The 20453-nt window shown below is 36.0% G+C and overlaps 1 protein-coding gene across 1 annotated transcript in view; it reads right to left on the reverse strand.

Moving 5' to 3' along the window:
- prkceb (protein kinase C, epsilon b) overlaps positions 1 to 20453 on the reverse strand; it is a 133438-nt gene that overhangs the window by 26976 nt on the left and 86009 nt on the right. The window contains exons 4-10 of the mRNA XM_059566705.1: positions 19757 to 19791; positions 19347 to 19435; positions 18701 to 18830; positions 17790 to 17932; positions 17517 to 17610; positions 15893 to 16095; positions 14923 to 15096 (exon numbers count right to left, since the gene is read on the reverse strand). Coding sequence (XP_059422688.1) covers positions 14923 to 15096; positions 15893 to 16095; positions 17517 to 17610; positions 17790 to 17932; positions 18701 to 18830; positions 19347 to 19435; positions 19757 to 19791 — 868 coding nt within the window. The remainder of the gene's footprint in view (positions 1 to 14922; positions 15097 to 15892; positions 16096 to 17516; positions 17611 to 17789; positions 17933 to 18700; positions 18831 to 19346; positions 19436 to 19756; positions 19792 to 20453) is intronic.

Here is a 20453-nt window from a genome sequence, read left to right on the forward strand (position 1 = left end):
TTTAGGTGATATTTTCAGCCGTTGCAGGCCTCACTTTGGTGATATGACTGATATGCTGATATTTTTTAATTGAAATCATGATTTCAGAGTAATTGAATGTCTTATGTAATTGTGGGCCAGTCTGCCCTGCATGTCCTTTTGCTATGAAAGCGAATTTAAACAGGATGCTAAAATAGTTTGTTTAAAATGTGCCCAGAGTCACAGCAAAGGCCCACCCAATCAAATGCCAATAAACATTTCCTGCCTCTAATTAGAAATGTACAGATACTGGCGCCCCTGCGCCGTGCAAGAGAAAAGGCTCGATTGACAGATAACAACCAAGACCCAACAAGCCGGTTTAACAGAGTATATCAGCCGGCTTTCATATCTGCGCTACATATGAATCAGCGTTAAAGGACAACTAAAGCTGGAATATACCGCAATTTACTCAGATTTTTGCCCTGATTTACAGTCTGGACAAGAGCCTGTCTGCAGATTTGAGTTGACATTTCATAGAAAATCTCATTGTGTGTGACTGTCACAGACTCTGATGTTTAGCTTCTATGATTCCTTACTGTTTGAGGATATCAGAAAAGTTTGATATTTTGAGCTGATTTTGGAATACATATTGCTTTAATCTTTATGCATCTCCTAGAGGCAATGCATGTGGATTTGTTGTGTTAGGAATGAATGATGAACATTCCATCAAAGAGCATTCTTCTACATGCTTAAATAAAAATTATAATAATAAATAAATAAGTTTTGCCCCACTTTTCTTCATGCTAATTGTTGTTCCCCACAGTGAGATTACTACACTCTACACTAGCTTAACAAATGAGCAGCTTTGTTAGGCTGATAGCAACAGGAAATAATTATAATTTCAGTACAGAGTGTACTGTCTGTGTGGCCCTGGACATTAATAAGGAATGTTTATCCTATTCCTATGGCTTATAAGAACCAAGTACAAGGGGTTCAGAAATCTAATACTACTAATAAACCTGTTTCTAATTTGCATGCTATTCTGATCTGATCAAATGTTATTCAGAATAACACTTTGTGTAAATTTAATTAATTAATACTTAATTTAAATCTAGCAAAATCCTCAATCTAACGCTTTTTCACTTGATTCCAGTTTAATTAAAAATAAAAGTAAAAATTCACTACAGACAGACATAGGGCACTATTTTAACGATCTAAACGCAAAGTGTAAAGCGCAGGGCACAGGTGCACTCAGGGCGTGTCCAAATCCACTTTTGCTATTTTAATGACGGAAAAACGGTCCGTGCGCCAGGGGGCATTTTTGGAATGGTTTGTCCCTATTCTCTTAATGAGTAATGGGCGTAACGTTCAATACAGCAATCAGAGTGTCATCTCCCATTTCCTTTAAGAGCGAGATGCGCTCGCGCCATGGCGGATCGCTATTTACATGGCGGGATTTGTTGGTGGAAAAGTTGAACGCTTCTCAAGCGAAGAAACCGATCTGCTTGTGCGCAAAGTTAAAGTGTGCAAGCGGATCATCTACGGGACAAGCAGGAATCCACCAAAGCTCCATGCGATGAGTCAGTTAATATATATGTGTGTGTATTGGCATGATTGTTCAATTAATTAGCCAATTTCATTCATCATTATAAGTAGTAATAGGCTGAATTGCAAATAGGTAGTCTAATTCTAATACATGCAATGGCTATCCATCATTACATTTTTATATTTATGTAGCCTACACAATAATATTCTTTTACACTGTAATCCTTTTGTTTTTACTATTTGGCATGTTTGTGTGATGTGCATCCCTGTGTGTAATAAGCAAAGTCAACGCGCACTGTGGACCCGCCCAGAGGCGCATTTTCTACCAACACGCTCTTTAAATAAATAGAAAATATTGCGCCATTGACTTTAGACCAGGTTTGAGTTGGTCTATGACGCAGTCAGTTTTCAGCTCCTTAAAATAGCAATGCGCCAGCATACGCCTGAACACACCTCTTTTTTTTAGACCAGCACGCTCATGGCCACACAAATGAGCGCAAATTCATTTGCTAATTAAACGACGTGGCGCTGGACGGGAAAATGCAAATGGCGCCGGACTGAAACTAGGAAACACACTTGCGCTGTGCCTTTCGTCGCATTGCGCCGGGTGTATGATAGGGCCCATAGTATCATACAATGATTTTTAAGTTTACAGTAAACAGTAATACTGAGAAAAATTACCACAATTTAAAACAACAATTTACATTTGAAAATATTTTTCCACACGTTTCAGCATCACTTCTCCAGTCTTCAGTGTCACATGATCCTTAAGAAATCATTTTAATATGCTGATTTGCTGCTTAATAAATATGTATTATTTTTTTTATGAATAAAACTCAAATTAGCTCTGAAAACCCTCCTAAACCTAAAACTGTGACAATACACAGGAGTAACGAACATCTAAGATTATTAACAATTACTTTTGTATTCCATCTTAATTTTAGTTCTAGCTCTCTTACTTCAATTTTGTTTTGTTTTTTTCTTGTAAAGTTAAAAAACAAATTTTGGTGGTAAATATTGGCCCTTTAAAAACAATAAAGTAAATTTGTAACATAAGTAGTCCTGCAGTGTATATTAATATCTCCATCATTCACAGCTGGCAAAACTTTGGAGTGCAATAAATATCGCAGGAAATGCTAGAAATATAATAAACACTTTATTTTGTCATTGGAATCTGACAAATAGAGTCGGTCTAGACCGTGTCGAACAGACTCAGTTCAAGAGAAACAGTGAACTCATGTGAAGTAGTAAATCAACACACTGCTACCAGAGACTCTTAACACACACTCCTCATGCCAAGAAGCTGTCGCTCTTCATTTCATGATGCTTGTCATTACAGCAGGAATGTCTCTCTCAGAACAACACAGTCTTTCCACGGCTTTATGCTGAAGCCGTGTTGCTCTCTCTGTCCATCATAATGCTCTTAATTGGCCCATTCGGATGCTTTTTCAGGTTTGAGCATGCCGCTATGGTTTATATAAAATGCTGTGTGTGAGAACATTCAGTTCTGTGAGGAATGTTTATACAGAGAAAAGCTTATTAAGTGCAGCGGAGGGTGGTGAAAAACACAACACAGGGCTAAGCGAGTACCTGATAAGTGAATGGCATGAGGCATTCTGCTGTCCTCCTTACACGGATGCAACCTGATACTACGAAAAATATGATAACAATGGGATATTTATACACCTTGTGTACTGTAAATGCAGCTAAACATGAGCTGGGTATGTTTTGTTATGATAAGAAGTCATGAAATTATAGTGTCTGCTAAAACAAACAATAGATTTCATCCATCTGCCTTACCGCAGGACGTAAAAACAGAATATGTAAAACGATGCACATAAACGTTACAAACTTAAATCCACAGTAGGAGGTAAAATTGCTGCCTTTTCTTAACACACATGCTTGAGGAAATGTCTTTTTTCCTGTTGTGGTGCCCTGCTTTGTGTCTGACAGGATTAAAGTGAGGCACATTCCTGTAATTGCTGATAAGCAAAATGTACAATATTTTTTTGAATTCTATAGATTTCTTTGAGGTATATTTTAAAGCAGAATATTTTAAAACCATTTTGATTCAAAGGCCCCTGCATAGTCCAACTTAATATCTAATGATAGGCCTATTTCCTTCAGTATTTCTGTTATAATTGTGGCAAAACTGATTTATATTAACAGAAATTAGAAGTGTTGATATATTAATCACAACCGAGCGGCAACCTCCCGCTCTCTCTAGTGAAGCCAATAAGGAATTGACTAAAACTGCAATTCATCGACTGGCCGCTTGTGGCTGGCTGCAAAAGAGAGTCAATCCCATAGTCTCCCCATGTTAAAATGCCCAACAGCAGAAACAAAACATGTTTACAGCCTGGTGCAAAAAATGATTTTGGTCTATATAGCTAATTTTGCCCTTCATGACAACTGTGAGGGGAGTGAATTTTTTTTTATAACTCATCCGTTTAAATTATATTAAGCCTTAAAGTTCTGCATAATTAAGGGCGTGGCCACTTGAGTGACAGGTGAATTGCCAATGCTGTCACAGCCGTTGCGCTAGGTGGGCGTGGCTTCAGCAACCAGCTCCCGCCCTTTTGCCCATTTTCGATTGTCCGGGAGAGTTGCGCGGTGACGCGCTGCCAAGATGGCGACGGCTCGCTATACACACTTTAGGCTTCAAAAACTCTCTTCAGGAGTCTACGGGTGACGTCATGGACACTACGTCCATGTTTTTATACAGTCTATGATCACAACTGAATATATTTTAATTTTCCCCTTCTATAAATTAATATGTTATTATCCTCTGGTCTGTACATTTCTTTTTTTGTTGTGCAGGTTTCACAGTATTTGTAGTGTTCTCTGTACCTATTGTCCTGTGCATTGTTCATAATAAAGTTTGAAAAAAAAAAAAAAAAATACAGTCTATGATCACAACTCATTGTGTGATTCCAGACATTTTGAGAAATACAGAATTCTGGCATGAAACTCTAGATGGTGCAGTCTGATAGGTCTAACTCAATCTGACCTAATGGCATCATTATCACATGTACATTACCATGTCAATCCCTCCGACAGAACTATAAGTTTACAGTTTTGTAATGATTGTATGTTTTATATAACTTCATTTAAGTTGGATTATTTTAATATATTGTAAATGATAATTATGTAACTGATATTAATGATCATTTTAAGCCATCCTGTGGTCCCCTGCTTGAGAACCACTGTTTTTAAGTATAATCCCAGTTAGATAATGCCAATCTATGTATATTTGCATTCTGATGCATTTCTGCATTTCACAGTGAAAACTGTATGATAACTTTTAAAATGGTTTAAAAAACATAATTCAATAATTATTAAGCCATTAAAAAAAAAGATGAACAGTGTAAGATATTTGTGTCTATTTGTTAATAAGTTGTTAATAAGTTATATAGTTATACTATAACTAGTGTTACTATTTGTAGATGTACATATACATGTACTACTTATAATGTACTCCCATCAGTTATTCACTTATTCAACTAAATTGTCAAAACACAATTTTAAATAGAACAGTTGATTTAGTATTTCACATTAATAAAACAAAAATATAGGTAGCAATTTATTTTACAGCCCTTTTGTACATGTACATACTAAGTACTCATTATATTAATTACGATATTTACTATGAAGCATTTGTACTATGGTAATAACTAGCTAACCCTGAACCTACCTATAAACTTAACCTTAACCCATTTACCATATTATAAGTGAAGTGACATTCAGCCAAGTATGGTGACCCATACTCAGAATTTGTGCTCTGCATTTAACCCATCCAAAATGCACACACACAGAGCAGTGAACACACACACACACTGTGAGCACACACCCGGAGCAGTGGGCAGCCATTTATGCTGCGGCGCCCGGGGAGCAGTTGGGGGTTCGATGCCTTGCTCAAGGGCACCTAAGTCGTGGTATTGAGGGTGGAGAGAGAACTGTACATGCACTCCCCCCACCCACAATTCCTGCCGGACCGGGACTCGAACTCACAACCTTTCGATTGGGAGTCCGACTCTCTAACCATTAGGCCACGACTTCCCCTATATTTACCATACACTACCTAGTACTTTCTTAGGTATGCACACTGTAGACTTAAGTGCACGTTCTGCAAAATAAATTTGATGCAAAAGTTGAAACAATTGGTAATATGCATTCCAGTTTGCCACAAGCAGGAAGTAATGTTACGTTTTGTGTTATGATAACTTAATTAGCAAATGTTTCTAATAACTCATTTGCTAATGCATTATCATAATTTTGCACATTTAGCACATTAAAAACTTACATTTAATATCTTACAATGTAAAATATTGCACACTGTTCTTTAGGGGACATCTTCCCCTATCTTGTTTTTTTTTTTACACTAATACTTGTCAACTGCAAAACCTATTTAAAATCTGTCATCACATACAAACCACGTCCACTGCAAACTACCTCTCTTCTTTCTTCACTTTGTAAAGCTCCAAGTGACGACTTAACAAAGACAAATCTCTCTCCGTATATAGAAGTCATCATCTAGGAATTCAGTCTAGTTTGTGAAAAAAAAACTGTTTTTATTTTTTTGCTTGTGAGAACAACCTGCAGTTGCACGTTTAATTATATTCCACAAGAATAAATTCCTCCTTATTGCTATGAGAAAGAACAAAAAACAAACAAATGTACAAAATCCATTTATCACTCAAGAATATTCCATTAAGGGCACTGAAAACCAAACACATTTCGGATTTGAACCATTAACAGGGTCACTTCTCACTTATAAATGGAGATTGAAAGAGATAGTTCACCCAAAAAGGAAAACTCTGTCATCATTGAACCTCCCTCCACTTGTTCTGAACTTGTATGCGCTTTTTTTTTCTTCTGTTCAGCACAAAAGAAGATATTTTGAAGAATGCTGGTAACCAAACAGCCATTGACTTCCATAATATTTTTTTTTTATAAGAACGGCTACCATCAACGGTTTCCAACATTCTTCAAAATATCTTCTTTTGTGTTCAACGGAAGAAAAAACTCATACAAGCTTGGAATGATGACAGAATTTTTATTTTTGGGTGAACTATCCCTTTAAGGAGTGTAAATCAAAGCATGTATTTGTGATATGTCTTCTTCAGTTGAAGTCCAGACAGGTGCCTACACAGATGTCACAAAGTGAACGGCTCAATCTGACTGGGATTAATGGAGCGACTACAGAACATAAATGTGAGGGATCCTGGCCAAGACATCTGGGAACGCTCCAACCTGCTGTCCAAGAGCAGAGATGAGCCAAAGACAGGAAGAAATGTCATTCCACGACCTCGGTTAAGAAGTTAAGTGTGGGAGTATAAACTAACCAGATTGGAACAAGTGTTCATAAAGAACTTTGAGAACATCATCCAAAAAAGCAGGGGGAAAATTATTTCATTATAAACAATATTGGAATTTCTTTTTTTCTCTCTCGCTGTTTCACTGCCTGAAGTTTTTCAGCTCCATAAGTTTCCATTTGTGCTTTGGCTGCTTGTATAATGTTATTTACATTGCTTAGCTGTAATTAGGTGGATAAGAGCTGGACTGTGTTCCTGAGGATGACTGCTGTCTGCAAATCATGATAAAACTCTAGTTCATAAGAAGGAACAAACTTTCTGATCATGTCATGCCTTCACTTCAGAAATAAGTCATGAACATTTATGCTTTTGGCTGCCAATTGTATCAAATAAGGTGATTTGTATTTATGTTATGCATTTATTAGTACGTGTGTTCCCTGGAAATTGAGCTCATGGTGACCTCAGTGTTGCTATAAAAGTTGTACTGAAGATTTAAACACATTGTGAAGGGGGAAAGACGCATACTTCTACAAAAAAATAATAATAAAAATAAATAAATAAATAAATAAATAAATATATATATATATATACACACACACACACACTCACCTAAAGGATTATTAGGAACACCATACTAATACTGTGTTTGACCCCCTTTCGCCTTCAGAACTGTCTTAATTCTACGTGGCATTGATTCAACAAGGTGCTGAAAGCATTCTTTAGAAATGTTGGCCCATATTGATAGGATAGCATCTTGCAGTTGATGGAGATTTGTGGGATGCACATCCAGGGCACGAAGCTCCCGTTCCACCACATCCCAAAGATGCTCTATTGGGTTGAGATCTGGTGACTGTGGGGGCCTTTTTAGTACAGTGAACTCATTGTCATGTTCAAGAAACCAATTTGAAATGATTCGAGCTTTGTGACATGGTGCATTATCCTGCTGGAAGTAGCCATCAGAGGATGGGTACATGGTGGTCATAAAGCGATGGTCATGGTCAGAAACAATGCTCAGGTAGGCCGTGGCATTTAAATGATGCCCAATTGAAACTAAGGGGCCTAAAGTGTGCCAAGAAAACATCCCCGACACCATTACACCACCACCACCAGCCTGCACAGTGGTGACAAGGCATGATGGATCCATGTTCTCATTCTGTTTACGCCAAATTCTGACTCTACCATCTGAATGTCTCAACAGAAATCGAGACTCATCAGACCAGGCAACATTTTCCCAGTCTTCAACTGTCCAATTTTAGTGAGTTCGTGCAAATTGTAGCCTCTTTTTCCTATTTGTAGTGAAGATGAGTGGTACCCGGTGGGGTCTTCTGCTGTTGTAGCCCATCCGCCTCAAGGTTGTGCGTGTTGTGGCTTCACAAATGCTTTGCTGCATACCTCGGTTGTAACGAGTGGTTATTTCAGTCAAAGTTGCTCTTCTATCAGCTTGAATCAGTCGGCCCATTCTCTTCTGACCTCTAGCATCAACAAGGCATTTTCACACACATGACTGCCGCATACTCCATTCTTTGTAAACCCTAGAAATGGTTGTGCATGAAAATCCCAGTAACTGAGCAGATTGTGAAATACTCAGACCGGCCCGTCTGGCACCAACAACCATGCCACGCTCAAAATTGCTTAAATCACCTTTCTTTCCCATTCTGACATTCAGTTTGGAGTTCAGGAGATTGTCTTGACCAGGACCACACCCCTAAATGCATTGAAGCAACTGCCATGTGATTGGTTGAATAGATAATTTCTTTAATGAGAAATTGAACAGGTGTTCCTAATAATCCTTTAGGTGAGTGTATAAAGTACAAATAGTGTAGTGATAGGTTCATATTTTGAACAGTAATGTCGGGAGTTTCTGTATCTCTGAAATTTTTAAATTGAGCTTTGACAGTTATTGTTAAGAATTTTCTTGCTAACAATAATTTAAATATTTAAATTGATTTATTTATAACTTGTGAATTTCTTTAATTTGTGTATTTGTGAAAGTAAAAAATATTACATACATAATTTTAATCTAAAATCTTGATTTATGGACACATTATATATCAACTTAAATTTTATTTAAATTTATTCAAATGTCATTTCTAAAAGAGATTTTTTCTTGTAAAAAATGAATAGTTTTACTCATAAAGGCTGCGATAAATGGATCAAAAGTGACAGTGAAGACATTTATAATCCTACAAACTAATTATATTTCAAATAAATGCTGTACTTTTGACCTTTCTATCATCAAAGAATCTTTTAATCTATTTTTAAGATATTAGATAGGCACAACACAACTGTTTCAACACTGATAATAATAAGAAATGTTGCATGAGCAGACTGGAGTATTGTAATTAAGTAATTAAAATATATTCAAATAGAAAACCGGGTATCTTGAATTGTAATAATATTTCACAATATAAGTGCTTTTACTGTAATTTTAGTCAAATAAACGCAGACTTTGTCCAAAACATTAAAAGATCTTATCAGCCCCAAACTTTCAAACAATATTATATAATGCTTACATAAAAGCACTGTAAATTAAATATGCTATAGATTTAAAATGGCTTTACTTTACTAGTATTAGTCCCTTGACAGGGATATTATAGTTTTAATTTTATTGCACTCTTTTACTTGGTTCGATATACTGCACACATTAAATAATTTCACTGGAAGCGATGGATTAAAGAGAATCTATGGTGAAAGTCTATCAGAGAGTTACATGAGCGGGGATCAGCGCTCGGTCCTGCTGATGCTGAGGCTGTTTCTGAGAGAGAGGGGCAGAGCAAGATCAGGCAAAGGCGTCCTCAGCAGTGCCTGATGGCAAATTAGGCATTGAGGGAACACGAAATTGAGCGAGAAACGGAGCATGTCAACAAGAGGTCAGCCTGCCATGCTATGTATGAGGCAACAAAGACCTGATGAGAGTAAACTAGAAAAAAAATGAAAGAAAAAGAAAGGAACACACACCTGCATTCATTCAGTTCAAGATCTGATTATACGCAAAACGCTGCAGACCGCAAGTGTGTAATCTGTGTCCAAAACCAAATCTGCGGATAAATCAAATCTTATAATCTGCGATCATTAGGGCTATAAATGTACACTTCAGACCAAAACTCTCTGACTTAGATTCAGTTTCTTTGTTGAATTTTCCTCACATTTAAGAGAATTTACTTGTATATTTAACATATATAAGGACGTCGCTGCATTAGTCATTATATGTAATAAGCAAAACATTGTAATGTAAAATATTTGGTTCAAGTGGGCCAAAGCAAGAAGTAAGTGTGTGTGTATGTGTGTGTGTGAGAGGGGGAGTAGAAAAGAAAACAAACAGCATATGGAATACACATCAGGCTCGATAAGCATCAGAACCACATTATGAAAGGCTAATGGCAATCACCTTCTTCTGCTGCAAAACAAACACAAGAACAAATCTCTCCAAAACAAACTTCAGTTCAAAATGTTTAAAGATAAAAATGCCAATTATTATATTTTTACAAGCAGGGTTAAAACACTACATTTCCCGTAGGTCTACTTTTGCTTAGTAAATGAATATAATATAGGTACAGTAAATGACTAGAGCAAAGTGCAGTAAATGGTAAAATGGCTCTATGTACTGTACCAAAGTGTTTATGATTACATTAATGAATTTAAATAACATGATAGCAAATATCATCATTCAAATGGCCTCACCTGCTCTTCAGATAAGCTGGACAGGAGTTAGTTGTCACATGGAGATGTGAAAAGGCTTTAATCTCACAACACTAAGGTTTTGAGTCAAAGGTTCATTAACATAAATATGGATTATCTCTACATGATGTTCATACAAAAACCCAAATTAAGTTACATTTTTGTCAAAGTAAATAGTTAACAGTTACTTTTTGCTTACATTTTTGCCGTTTCATTATTTTTTAGCCATTATAATTGTTTCAATGTTACATTTTAATTACAGATTTCATTCGGACAATCTATCCTATATAGTACAACCCGAATTCCGGAAAAGTTGGGACGTTTTTTTAATTTTAATAAAATGAAAACTAAAGGAATTTCAAATCACATGAGCCAATATTTTATTCACAATAGAACATAGATAACGTAGCAAATGTTTAAACTGAGAAATTGTACACTTTTATCCACTTAATTAGCTCATTTAAAATTTAATGCCTGCTACAGGTCTCAAAAAAGTTGGCACGGGGGCAACAAATGGCTAAAAAAGCAAGCAGTTTTGAAAAGTATCAGCTGGGAGAACATCTAGTGATTAATTAAGTTAATTGATATCAGGTCTGTAACATGATTAGCTATAAAAGCTTTGTCTTAGAGAAGCAGAGTCTCTCAGAAGTAAAGATGGGCAGAGGCTCTCCAATCTGTGAAAGACTGCGTAAAAAAATTGTGGAAAACTTTAAAAACAATGTTCCTCAACGTCAAATTGCAAAGGCTTTGCAAATCTCATCATCTACAGTGCATAACATCATCAAAAGATTCAGAGAAACTGGAGAAATCTCTGTGCGTAAGGGACAAGGCCGGAGACCTTTATTGGATGCCCGTGGTCTTCGGGCACTCAGACGACACTGCATCACTCATCGGCATGATTGTGTCAATGACATTACTAAATGGGCCCAGGAATACTTTCAGAAACCACTGTCGGTAAACACAATCCGCCGTGCCATCAGCAGATGCCAACTAAAGCTCTATCATGCAAAAAGGAAGCCATATGTGAACATGGTCCAGAAGCGCCGTCGTGTCCTGTGGGCCAAGGCTCATTTAAAATGGACTATTTCAAAGTGGAATAGTGTTTTATGGTCAGACGAGTCCAAATTTGACATTCTTGTTGGAAATCACGGACGCCGTGTCCTCCGGGCTAAAGAGGAGGGAGACCTTCCAGCATGTTATCAGCGTTCAGTTCAAAAGCCAGCATCTCTGATGGTATGGGGGTGCATAAGTGCATACGGTATGGGCAGCTTGCATGTTTTGGAAGGCTCTGTGAATGCTGAAAGGTATATAAAGGTTTTAGAGCAACATATGCTTCCCTCCAAACAACGTCTATTTCAGGGAAGGGCTTGTTTATTTCAGCAGGACAATGCAAAACCACACACTGCAGCTATAACAACAGCATGGCTTCGTCGTAGAAGAGTCCGGGTGCTAACCTGGCCTGCCTGCAGTCCAGATCTTTCACCTATAGAGAACATTTGGCGCATCATTAAACGAAAAATACGTCAAAGACGACCACGAACTCTTCAGCAGCTGGAAATCTATATAAGGCAAGAATGGGACCAAATTCCAACAGCAAAACTCCAGCAACTCATAGCCTCAATGCCCAGACGTCTTCAAACTGTTTTGAAAAGAAAAGGAGATGCTACACCATGGTAAACATGCCCCGTCCCAACTATTTTGAGACCTGTAGCAGAAATCAAAATTGAAATGAGCTCATTTTGTGCATAAAATTGTAAACTTTCTCAGTTTAAACATTTGCTATGTTATCTATGTTCTATTGTGAATAAAATATTGGCTCATGTGATTTGAAAGTCTTTGAGTTTTCATTTTATTAAAATTTAAAAAACGTCCCAACTTTTCCGGAATTCGGGTTGTATATAAAGAGCTGGTTTTCTATCTTTCTGTTTTTTTCTTACTTGCAAATTAAAGGTTGGAAATGTTAAAGCCAAGTCATTATTAAAGTATATGCTTTTGACTTTTAAAATAATATATCGATCAACTGGAGAGAAAAGCGTGAAAGCTAGCCCTGGTTTTTATACTTGCCACTTCTCAGTCCAACTATATATTAGTATTGTGTGTTCATTTTAGTATAACTGATACACTAGCTTTTAACATTTTGAATCCGTTTCATTTGTATATTTTCAGTTTTCATTTTTCTTTAGTGATTTCTGTACATTTTTTATAGTTTTGTATGTGTTATTACGAATCCAGCCGATGTGTTTCCTGATCTCATTCACTGTCACAGCTCCACTCGCCCTATAAAGTGATTAAATAACGGTGACTATTCCTCAATGTCACTTTGGGTTACTGCTCATCACTGCTAAGGGCTTTCAGAGGTCATCTTGTCCTTCTCCACCCTCTCTACCTTCTTTCATCCTACACTCTGGCTTTTCCTTCCTCTTCCCCATCTCCTCCCACTCGTGTTCGCAGTAAAGGACACAATGTTCTCTTCACTTGTTTGGGGAAACTGCAGAAGTAAATAAATTAGAGGAGTTGAGGATGCCGTCATGATGGCTGAGTCCAGGTTTTAGTGGAGGAAAATAAACATGATGTTCATGTGAGGTTAGGCCTGGCCGTAACTGCTATTCTCAAACAGTCGGCTCTATCTAAAACAATTACCACACCAGCAGACCGAGAGAGACCGAACGAGAGTTAGAATGGTGACCTAATGCGGAGGCTTTATCTGATGTGGGCTTATTATAGACCATAAAAGAAATGTTCCCTTCAAACAGGTGCTTGCCCTTCTGTGTCAGGGAACAGACAAGCCTGACAAAGTGTGTGTTTGTGTGTTTGTGATCAGCTGCAGGGTTTGGCTGATCCAGTAACAGTTTGCAGAATGGATAAGAACATTGAGAGTTATGACGAGTCACCGCAATAAATAATTCATTTACCATCTATAATACTTAAGTGACTGAGACGGATGTCTCTTATGAAATGGGTTCACACACATTTTGATCAATAAATCACTGTAACTGGATATTGGATAGAGATTTGTAAAAGTCAACATTGTAGAACACTTATTATCACAAAGAACAATAATTACATAAATGTGTCAGAGCTAAACATAATTGTATAAATGTATTTTTAAGCATAAAAAATGTTCAGAAAGACTTTCCCTGACTTGAAAATCATTAGAAAATCAGGAAATAGAGCCCAGCTCTTAATAAGAACAACATGTTTCTATTATATTCAGTAAAATTACATAACACATTTTTTTTAAGTGTTACATTATTATTATTATTATTATTATTAACTTTTTAGTTGTTGGGTTTATTTCTTTTATCTGTGTGTTTTTATTTAACTACTCTGGTTTTATTTGGTAAATCAATTATTTTACATTTATATTTATTTAAATGTTGTATGTTTAACATTTTTGGGATTATAATTAAGGTTTTATTTAATTTTTTTTATTTGACCTTTTTTTTATTTTAGGTCATTTGAGTAAATCGAAGTACATGCAAGTTAAAGTGCTTTTTATAGATCTTCTGATAAGAATAAATGGGAGTACATCAATAAATATTTATTCATGTTATTCATACATTTTATTTTAATTTATATCAAGGCAAAATTATTTCAGAATTTTAAGCAGTTTGTTTAATTATTTTGTTGCATAATACTCATTTCAATATAGGAACCTATTTCTATTTTTAAGGCTGGTTTTCATTTTAATTAAAGGTATTTTAGCTGGAAACCTGACTATACAAAATATTTATATTTATTTATTTGAGGATTGGTATTTTTAATGATTATATTGTATTTTTTATTTAGTGTATTTGTAGTGTCTTATTTTATTTCTGTCAGTTATTTTAGTTTAAAGTGTTTTTTATAGTTCTACTAATAACAAGAAGAAATGCTAATACATCGATAAATATGTATTCTTTTTTATTCATATTTAATTTCAACGCAAAAATTGACAGCAGCTAATTTTATCAGTTTACTTTAGATTTATTGTTTTGTTCTCATTTCAATAAAGGAACATTTCTGTTTTTATGTATGGATTTCATTTTTAAATAGATTCCTTGTTAGCTGTAAACCTATCCAAATGTAAAATTTTAAGCCTAAATGTTAAAAATTCATCCCTGATTAGTTGAGTTGTTTTTTTTTTTTTTGGTTATTCCACAAGCCACAATCTTGCCCTCTTCAGATAATGTGCTAAACTGCTGTCAGATTTCTAAAAACGGGACAAATGAGCATCAAAGCTGCAATTTAAGGGGTTGCTTTCTGAACACCTTACATCATGTAATATAACAGCTCCATCTAGTGGCATTCTGCAATACATTATTTCTAAGTAGGCAGACTATATTGGTATGTACTGTAGTGACTGCCTTCGTTGTTAATTTTGCTCATTGTTTAAAAGTTTGTAATGAGGATGAGCTGACTCTAGAGCAGAAACACGGTCTCTGACCTTGGTCTGAAAGCAGCAGTAGAGTTGGGTCAGGTAAGGGTGTTTTCTAGCCAGTGCTAGAATGCGTTTCTCAGTCATAGTGCAGTCCACATCATCGTCCTGAAGGATGACGTCTTTCTTCAACACTTTGACCGCATAAACCTCATCAGTACCTCTTAACTCTGCCAGCATCACCTGTACAGAAGACAACCGGGCCTTTATTACAAACTATATTCACACAGGAAACAAAGCTGGTACTTAAGGGGATAGTTTCTCACCCTTGGAAGGACACAAAATGAAAAATGATGTCATTAATTACTCACCCTCACGTCGTTCCAAACCTGTAAGACCTTCGTTCATCTTCGGAACACAAATGAAGATATTTTTGATGAAATCCGAGAGCTTTCTGACCCTCCATAGGCAGCAATGCAACTGAAACGTTTTATGACCCCAAAAGATAGTAAGGAGATCTTTAAAATAGTCCACGTGACATCAGTGGTTCAACCATAATTTTATGAAGCTTACCAAAAATATAAAAATTAAACTTTGAAATGTTGAAAACTATATCAGTGAATCCAAAATAAACATACTCACGCACACTACTAATATAATTGGACTGACAAATGGCAGTTACAGAAGAAATTGTTGAATAAAGTCTTTATTTTTGTTTTCTTTGCAAACAAAAAAGTACTCTTGTGGCTTTCATAACATTACGGTTGAACCACTGATGTCACATGGACTATTTTAACCATGTCTTTACTACTGTACCTTTCTGGGCCTTGAAGGTGGTAGTTACATTGCTGTCTATGGAGGATCAGATAGCTCTCGGATATCATCAAAAATATCTTCATTTGTGTTCTGAACATGAACGTAGGTCTTGCGGGTTTGGTACAACGTGAGGATGAGTAATTAATGACAGAATTTTCTTTTTTTGGGGGGAACTATCCCTTTAATGCAAACAATAGAGGACAGAACTGCACAAAGCTCACACCTTGCCAAAGCTGCCTTTCCCGAGCACTTTGATGAAGGAGAAGTCTTCCAGCTTCATCCTTTTGGTCTGGGGCGTCTTCACCTCTCCGTTCTCTCTGGCCTCCCCCGTCTCCCCGGTCAGAGAGGAAGACGAGGCTGGCTTCAGCTCCTCACTGCGATTGCCAAACGAAAGAGCCTTTCTGATGTTCTCCAGGTCCTTTATATCTGTAGACCACAAAACTAGAAGTAAAAATCACATTACACACTACGAGAACCCATACTGAGTCACACTTTTCTCCTCCTTCAGTTCTAAAATAAACAAAACAAAAAAAACAAAAAAAGTTTCCTGTAATGCATGTTAATAAAAAGTTGGATACTTTAGAATTTTAAAGATTTCGTTATGCTTTTATTTATGTATTAAATTGATCCAAAATGACAGTAAAGACATTTATAATATTTTAAATGATTTCTATTTCGAAAAAAATGCTGTTATTTTGGAGCTTTCTAATTTCTTTAAGGATATTTACACAAAAATATCATGAAGCACAGCTGTTTGCAACATTATTAATAATATGAGATGTTTCTTAAAGCAGCAAATTAGCATATTAGAATGATTTCTGAAGATGTGTCACTGAAGATTGGAGTAATGATGCAGAAAACTCAGCTTTGACCACAGGAATAAATTACATTTTAAAATACATAACAATATATAAACACTTATTAAAAACTGTAATAATATTAAACAATGTTACATTTTTTTACTGTTTTTTTTCATATCTAATTACAACACAGCCTTGGCTGCTTGACTTCTTTAAAATATAAAAAAAAATCTTACCAAATTTTTTAAATATAATGTACAGCCAGTGATTAGTGTGAAAAAAACTACTTAGTGTCCAAAGTTATATAGCCATGAGATGAATATCAAATCAGAAATCACATATTTGTAAAGCACTGGTTGTCAAGCCATGACATTTTTCATCCACTGAATACAAAAGAAGAATTTTTTGCCAAATATCCCAGCTGTTCATTTCCGTATAATGAAATGAATGATATGCTACCAAGCTCCAAAATTATAATAAAACATCATAGCAGATAAGTTGTAGCTTTTAAACAGAATATGTCTGTTTTAGATGATTGGCCAGCTGATTTTATGAAAAATTCTGTTTGTTTGTCATACAAAGCCACTGCATGACATAAAACAAGCTTCACATTTAGCTAAAAAGACTCCATAGACTTCCACATAAAGTTAATAATATTTTTAAAAGCATACCAAAACTAATAATTTGGTCATCATTTACTCACCCTCATGTCATTCCAAACCTGTTTGAGATTCTTTGTTCAGCTGAACACAAGAGCAGATATTGTCAAGAATCTAAGTAACCAAACTGTTCTAGTTCCCATTGACTTCCACTCTTTAGACAAAAATGCAATGAAAGTCAATGAGAAGCAAATCTGTTTTCTAACTAACATTATACGTCATCGATTATGTTTCGCAGAAGAAAGCCAGTCTTACAGGTTTAGAATGACATGAGGGTGAGTAAATTACAGAATTTATCACATTATATTAATCAATCATCTCCTACACAAAACTCTTGTATATATGACAAGATAATGTATTTAATCCAGAGCTCCGAGTGTGTGTTTACCCTGGTCACATGGTGATGTGGGAGCAGATTTGGATCGATCCTCTTCTGACTGTGGGGATATGGGTAAGGGCTGCGGATCTGGACCCTGAGAGATCTGTGTTAAAAACAGGAACAAATCATCTTCAGCATTCAATCATCATTATGTTTCAGGAGGCCTAATCAGGTACCTAAGTGCTGCTCGCTGTAAAGGCCATTATGTCATTAGTAATCATCAGAGTGTATTTCCTATTATCTACAGCTGCATGGAGGAGGCTTTTGACTTCTCCCTCTCACCTTTTTTCTCCTCTGGACGCTGCCAGAGAGTTTATCTGGAGTGACTCCGAGGTCAGACAGCACCTTAGCAATGCCCCTGGCGTCCACCCCACAGTTAGGAGCAACATTACTCTCACAACGCTTGTGCACATTCATCTTACAAACTGAGGACAGAAAAATGAAGCGAGAGGGCATGAGACAGTGTATTTCAATGCATGTCACTCTGAGTAGGTTTGAAACTTGGAAGATTCAGGGTTACAGCAGGAATGTTATAGGTAACTAAAACTAAACTATAAAAAAATTATGAAAAATAAAAAATGAAAAAAGGAGATTTTTTTTTTAAAAGAACAGAACTGAAATAAAGTATATAATATAATATAATATAATATAATATAATATAATATAATATAATATAATTTATATTAACTTATTTTATTTTACATTTTCATTTAAGACTGTTGTACTAAAATAAATAAAACTACTAAAATTGAAATGAAAAAAATGAAAAACTATTTAAGAAATACAAAAAATTATGAAAACACACAAAACTACAATTTTAATAAACATATAAATTAAAACTAAAACAAGAATTACAAAACCAAATTTAAAATAATTAATAAAGCTGCTGAAAAATATAAAATCCATATTATACTAAAACAACACTGGGTTATATTTCTGGGAATATTTTCATTTGTATTTCAACTACCATTATTATTTTTTTATTCATATATTAAATAATAAACAATAAGATTAATGGGTCTTACTAATGGTAACACAATCAAAATATAGCCTGCAAAAATATTTTAATGAAAAATGTGCACTCCCCACAGAGATTTCGATACAAATTCCATGAAATGATCAATTATTCCCTAATATTCCAGCTTTTTCCTGGGAGAGCTCTTTAACTACATTTCCCAGAATGCCGCTCTCACCTTTGCACTGAAGCCCTTGTCGCAGCAGGCCCCACAGTAAGGAGCCGCAGTGGTCGCAGAACGTCAGGACTTTGTAGTTGTGAATACTGAATTTATGAGGAATATTGACGCTGAAGCGCTGAGATCCGACCTGAAGGGGGCGATAGAGGATCAGGAAGACGTTTATGCAGCACTTACAAGCATTTTAAAACAAGTGAAGCTGCAAAATGTCATATTATATATATATATATATTTACAATTGTGGGTATTAACATTCATGTGATAAAGGCTACACAGTAATTGTGTTTATAACAGTAAAATCGTGGTATAATTTTCCACAACATAGGCGAGTTTTATTGTGCAGGTGTTGATCTTTAGCTCAGGAGATTTAATGGATGTTTCCTAATATAGAAAAACACATACAAAAAATTATGTGGATAGCATGTGTAATAAATTTAATGAAAATAAATAAATTTGATGCGAAATATTTAGTTTATATTGAAATTGCTGACATTTCAATCCAGATATATTTGCAAATTTGTACACAGTTTAAAACTCTAGAGGAGACGTCTGTGCTAAGCAAAAGGTTTGTATTTCACTTTCATTGGTGACAAGTGAGATAATAAAAGTGAGGCCTCATATGTGGTTTTCGGCAGGTTCCTCTCACCTCCTCTGTGGTGTCCTCCTGTTTCTTCAGACCAGCACATTTGGTGATGATCAGCTCATGGCAGCGTTTGTGAACTACACAGGTGCACACTGATCAACAGATACAAGCAGATGAGATCAGCTTTAACTTCTGTCATTAATTCCGCAGAATACCCACATGCATGATGTTATGATATTCTGTGGAAAACAGAGAGCTTTGAAGAAAATGTTGATCGGTGAAATATAGTGCATGAGTCATCATGGTGATGTTAGCTAAATGGCTGTGTTCGCTCTGAACTGTTGGTGTATGGAAAAGTGCTACATGATCACGTGTTTTGTTCATTTAGATTTATAGTAGTTAACATGTTTATGAGCTAACAAATTTTCTGTTTAACAAAACATCTGACATGGAGAAATATGGTATTTGCCTACCTTGGCACTGATATCCTTGCTTTCCCAATACACCCCTGTGAAGAGAAACGAGAGAGATAAGATCTCCTGTATGTTTTTGTACACAATAAAAGAGTCTCTCTGTGATGTAAATATGAAGACACTGTGATTTGTCACCAAATGTGAGACAGAGAGAGAGAGAGTCATGCATAAACTTAAGGTGCTTTCACACTAGCACTTTTGGTGCACACCCGGGTTCGATTAACGTCAGAGTTCAGTTCGTTTGGATGATGTGAACGCTGTCTTCCGTACATCTCATTTATGTTCGCCTTTAACGTTCTTTAGAGCATTTTCAGTACATTCGTAAGACAGACGCAAGTGCCGTTATGTACCGAAGCTTTATAAACAAAACGAACAGTTCAAAAACGTAATACATAAAAGTGCAGAGAGTAATGTTATGCATTTGCCGCCTTCTCCTGCGCTGTCGTTACCAAGCAATGGGGTAAACAGCTGCTGGCTTGATCACGCAAGCGATCCGCGGTTCGGACTCAAATATTATAATATGAACACAGTCCAGCGGGGGCAGGGGGAGGGGGGAGCAACCGAACTCGGGTTCGGACCAGGCAAGTGATCCAAGTGTGAAAGCACCCTTACTGTAGCATGGTACATATTGCACTGAGGATAGTCTGTCTTTTGAACTGACAATCTCAAGATACTAGTCACCTAATAAATAGCTTTG

The sequence above is a fragment of the Carassius carassius genome, chromosome 14 (genome assembly GCF_963082965.1).
Source record: "Carassius carassius chromosome 14, fCarCar2.1, whole genome shotgun sequence".
In the NCBI taxonomy this organism is placed as follows: domain Eukaryota; kingdom Metazoa; phylum Chordata; class Actinopteri; order Cypriniformes; family Cyprinidae; genus Carassius; species Carassius carassius.